Source organism: Etheostoma spectabile, chromosome 16, assembly GCF_008692095.1.
Source record: "Etheostoma spectabile isolate EspeVRDwgs_2016 chromosome 16, UIUC_Espe_1.0, whole genome shotgun sequence".
In the NCBI taxonomy this organism is placed as follows: Eukaryota; Metazoa; Chordata; class Actinopteri; order Perciformes; family Percidae; genus Etheostoma; species Etheostoma spectabile.
Genome location: NC_045748.1, coordinates 22,196,807 through 22,201,354, shown reverse-complemented (window position 1 = coordinate 22,201,354; position 4,548 = coordinate 22,196,807). Strand labels below are relative to the sequence as shown.

Below are 4,548 nucleotides of genomic sequence, written 5' to 3'. Positions count from 1 at the left end.
CTCTTACTGGGTGAGCTAGAGGCCGCCCCGAAATCACACTAATTTCATAAGTCACATTTATTTCATGATTTAAAATGACTTACACTTCATAAATGCGTTGACCACCCCGACTAATTTTCCTAGTTACCCAGAATGCATGTCTTTATTGTGGGAGGAATGCGGAGCACCCAGAGGGAGTAAACTCCACACAGAACTCTCAAACACCTTAAGGCATTCTACTACCTATTCCTGACATGTCACGCAACAGTGTGAGCATCATGGGAACACCGTAACACTTTGCTAACTACTAATTTGTAATTATTTGCAGTCTTCTCCTGAACAGAGGTGTAACTGAGGAAAGGCTACCAACATTGCTATTTCTACAGACTAGAAGAAGAAGAAAAAGAGAAAAGAAAAAGGTAAACGGCAGAACGGGCAGCAGCATCGACGTCAATAGGCTCGTTTGAGATGAACTGCGCCTCTCCTGTAAAGTGGACGAGAGCAGGCGGCAGCAGCAGGGGGTGGGGACAAAAATCTGTCTGACAGTTTCCAGCCGTTTCCTGTCGCCTTCAGGCTGAACAGGAAGTGACATAACCCCTCCGATTCCAATTTAATAAAATGTTATCAGACCCATATATCAGCTTGTACACAGTCTCCATCTGTTTTAATTATGACAGAGCAGCTTTACATGCAATCTGTTGCTGATGTTAATAAAACGACAGACTGTATATGATCCATGATCTGAACAGATTTAGTCTCTCTGACTTCTAAACGTCACTGTCAGCCGCACTACACGTGTTCTGTACAGAATAAGCCAAAGTTAGCAGTTAAAATCCCTCCGATTCAAAAACATTTTAAGTTTATATAAACGTCACCATGATGAGTCGATTCTGAACAAATCAGCTGTTAGATCAGCTGAGAGGCCGGCGTTTCCCAGCATGCCCTGGGTCCGCCTAGGTCTTGCAGTCGGTGAATAGCAACTGCAATGCCTGCGTCTTGAACCTGTGGCCGCCTTGATCTCGTGAGGTTATTGTTGCCCGGGCGTGCATGACGTCAGAGCGAGTCAGACACAAATCTAACCGGCATGCAAAGGGCGGCGACCGCCGGTGACCTGGCTCATCTCCAACAAGCCTAATGTCAACAATGACTTAGATGATATTGGAGTCAATGGATGAGGAAGAACAGCTGCTTTTGAGCCTGCTTGCGAAGAAACGAAGAAAAAGAAGGTGGAATATTCGTTCTCTAAATAACCCCAGACATAAATATGGTGAGTTCAATACCCTCGTGAAACAAATGAGGATGACAGACGAAGAGAAGCACTTTGAATACTTCAGAATGTCTGCACACGATTCAGTGCCCTACTGTGTCAGATCAAGCCTTTCATTCACCATAAAAGACCTCATCATAACCCAGTAAATTTACAAGAGAGACTTAGTCACATTGTTGCGCTACAGGTTGAGAATGGCCACTGTAAAGAGGTCTTAACTCTGCAGGGCTAGCTTTAAGACACTTTATTTTTAGCTGTGCCCATTTCAACTGGGCTGTAGCCTATTTGTTGCTGTATTTGTTGTTTATATTGTGTTTTGTTTTTTACTGTATAACTTCTCTCATTATTTGAGAATATCAATATCTTTAATATCTTTTGCTCTGTTATTCGACTGCCAATCACTTGTCAGTAACTTATTTTTTTAGAATAACAAGTAGTCATTTTATAATTGTTCGGGCATGATATAGCCTACCGTCAAATGAATTGCTGGAAGAATGATATGTATGATGTGTATCGCTGTCATACAGTGTGAATAATTGCTTCTTCTAAGAGAAAATGAGGGTTCAGGAGTGCTTGGGAACTCACAATGAAGGACAGATGACATATGCCTATTTCTTTTTGAAATAATAAATGTGCTTTATTTGGTTCTTACCCTGAAACAGAGATGAGGGTGAGGTCGTGGTGTGCAGCCCGGGCCATGGAGCATCCTTTGGACCGAGTGTTGTACATGTGAGCCCGCAGAGACGGACAGTCGGCGGAGATCTCCCCGACGGATATCACCTGCTCCCGGTATAGCGCTACCAGGGTGTTAAATTCCTGCACTGTCTGGAGAGAAACAAAGCGACTGCTTATTAAAACCAGAACAAATAAAGAATATCATCTTTCAATGGAAGGCAATACAAAAATTAAAAGGAGCTTTAAAAGGATTCTCAGCACTTGTGCTGTGGAGATAACTAGGTCTGGCAAAGACTACTTTCGCGCCAATGCCGCACAATACAAAAAAAAGAAAATACGTTCTGTACAACGACCTGTCGTCTGGTGCAGCGCCATGTTTAAAACGGACCACTTGTTAAACATTAAAAGAAGTGACTTATCAGTACTCACCATCCTGCTGTGGTCCACGGCCTCCTCCGTGCTCTCCCGGCGCTCCGGCTCCGACTGCGCCACTTTACTGACGGGAAAAATGCTCCCTGCGGATCTTGGGCGCTTTTTCCGCCTGTACGGTGCAGAACACATGCATGCACAGCCACCACCGGAGCCCAGCCAGACACAGAAAGACAGAGACAGAGACAGAGAGAGGGAGGGAGAGAGAGAGAGGGAGAGGGCAAGAGAGAGAGAGAGAGAGAGAGAGAGAGAGAGAGAGAGGAAAGACACCCTCTTTTCTGCTAGCTGCTAGCTGTGTCCTTTACAAAGAAGAAAATGGCCAGCAGACGCAGCAGGTTCGCGGGTTAATGCTTAAAGCCCCCGCAGGTGTGTGTCGTTCTCACGGAGCAGGACCGTGTACCGGGCCGGTCGGACCCCCAGCAGCTCGCTCTGCATCCCAGCCGAGAAGAGACAGTCACCTTCAGCCCCTCCTGCAGGCCGAGAAAGAGGCTCCTCCGTCTTCCTGCGCGCGCTCCTCAGCCTTCCTGCTCGCGCTCACAATTGAGAACGCGCCGACAGCGAAACAAGTCGTCACACTACGACTGACAATTAACTGTTTAGGAGCACCAATGGCCAGGGCCGGATTAGTGGTTAGTACCCCCAGAGGCCCCTTTCAGAATCTATTGACAACCAGCAAACTGCCGATAGAACACACCAGACAGACTATGCACACACACATACAAAATCAGGTATGCCTTTCCAGTTCAATAAACCAAGTATTGTCATCATTGTCATCACAAGAAAATGTTACACTGAATTAAATCATACCAAAGCATTTTATTGATTAAATGTCCCATGACATGGTGCTCTTTGGATGCTATAGACCTTAGTGGTCCCCTAATGCTGTAGGCTACCTGAATCTCTTTTATTTAGACAGTATTTAGACTAATACTGTATCTGAAGTATTTTATATAGACCTTAGTGGTCCCCTTATACTGTATCTGAAGTCTCTTTCATATAGACCTTAGTGGTCCCCTAATATTGTATCTGAAGTCTCTTTTATATAGACCTTAGTGGTCCCCTAATACTGTATCTGAAGTCTCTTTTATATAGACCTTAGTGGTCCCCTAATACTGTATCTGAAGTCTCTTTTATATAGACCTTAGTGGTCCCCTAATACTGTATCTGAAGTCTCTTTTATATCGACCTTAGTGGTCCCCTAATACTGTATCTGAAGTTTCTGAGGTTGCAGCTATTAAGGAGGGTGGGGGTGGGGGGGGGGGCCTTGACCAACTGCCACTTTGCCTGTTTGAAAGCCATGATGTCTCTCTCTCTCGTGGGTGAGCCAAATTCTCTGGGTGGGCAAAGCAGAGAAAGGGGAGGTAACCTTTCCCCTTTATGACCTCATAAGGAGCAAGATTCCAGATTGGCCCGTCTAAGCTTTCATTTTCTTTCATTTCTGGCCACTGGGGGACCGTATGCAGGCTGGGGGACGCATAGTAATGTTAAAAAACCTCATAAAGTGAATTTTTTAATGCCAAGGGACCTTTAAGAACTATGGCGATATAGTAGGCTATTCACTAAAAATCAACCAAGCAAAAAGCACAACATTAATTTGAAAATGTGATTGACTGAAGATATAAAAAATCCATCACATAACAGTGCAGGTTGCAAAATAACAGTCACTAAGTCAGCTGGCAACTTCACAAACTACAAAAGCCAACATATACTGACCTCAACAACTATTCTCAAAAATAATGATGCAATACATTATTATGATACACATGGCATTTCAATAAACTAAACTAAATAGGTAGGCTACATTAGATTCAGCTTGAAAGTATCCTTTAATGTTTGTAGACCTTTTGCTTTTTAAACCTGTATTTAAAATTGCAATATTTATTTGAGCCACTAGGGCTGGGAGGAACCCTAACATCTTGACACCATATAAAGTTAGCTTTAACGTGTTAGCCAACCTTTAACACATCCGGCAGATGCAGAGCAACAGTATCACACCATTGTAGTCATGTTTTTGTTCCCCCGAAGAATGTAGAGCCATCATTTATTCCCCTTTTAGCTCTGCTTTGGTTTCCACCAACTCCTGACAAGAATATCTCACTGTCATGTAGCTAAACGTTTCAACGGTCTTCATCAGCAAAATTAAAAAAGATTAAAAGCAATTAACATGTTAAACCCCACACACACACACACCCACACAC

The 4,548-nt window shown here is 43.8% G+C and overlaps 1 protein-coding gene across 2 annotated transcripts in view; it reads right to left on the bottom strand.

Annotated features, from left to right (window-relative positions):
- LOC116704161 (regulator of G-protein signaling 7-binding protein B) overlaps positions 1-2,924 on the bottom strand; it is an 11,893-nt gene extending 8,969 nt beyond the window's left edge. Inside the window, exons 1-3 of one of the 2 annotated variants that reach the window (XM_032539437.1) lie at positions 2,907-2,924; positions 2,351-2,864; positions 1,899-2,071 (exon numbers count right to left, since the gene is read on the bottom strand). In XM_032539437.1, the coding sequence (XP_032395328.1) occupies positions 1,899-2,071; positions 2,351-2,482 (305 nt within the window). In that variant the 5' untranslated portion in view covers positions 2,483-2,864; positions 2,907-2,924. The other variant, XM_032539436.1, reaches the window with a different exon arrangement.
- Between the last annotated feature and the right edge of the window lie 1,624 nt (positions 2,925-4,548).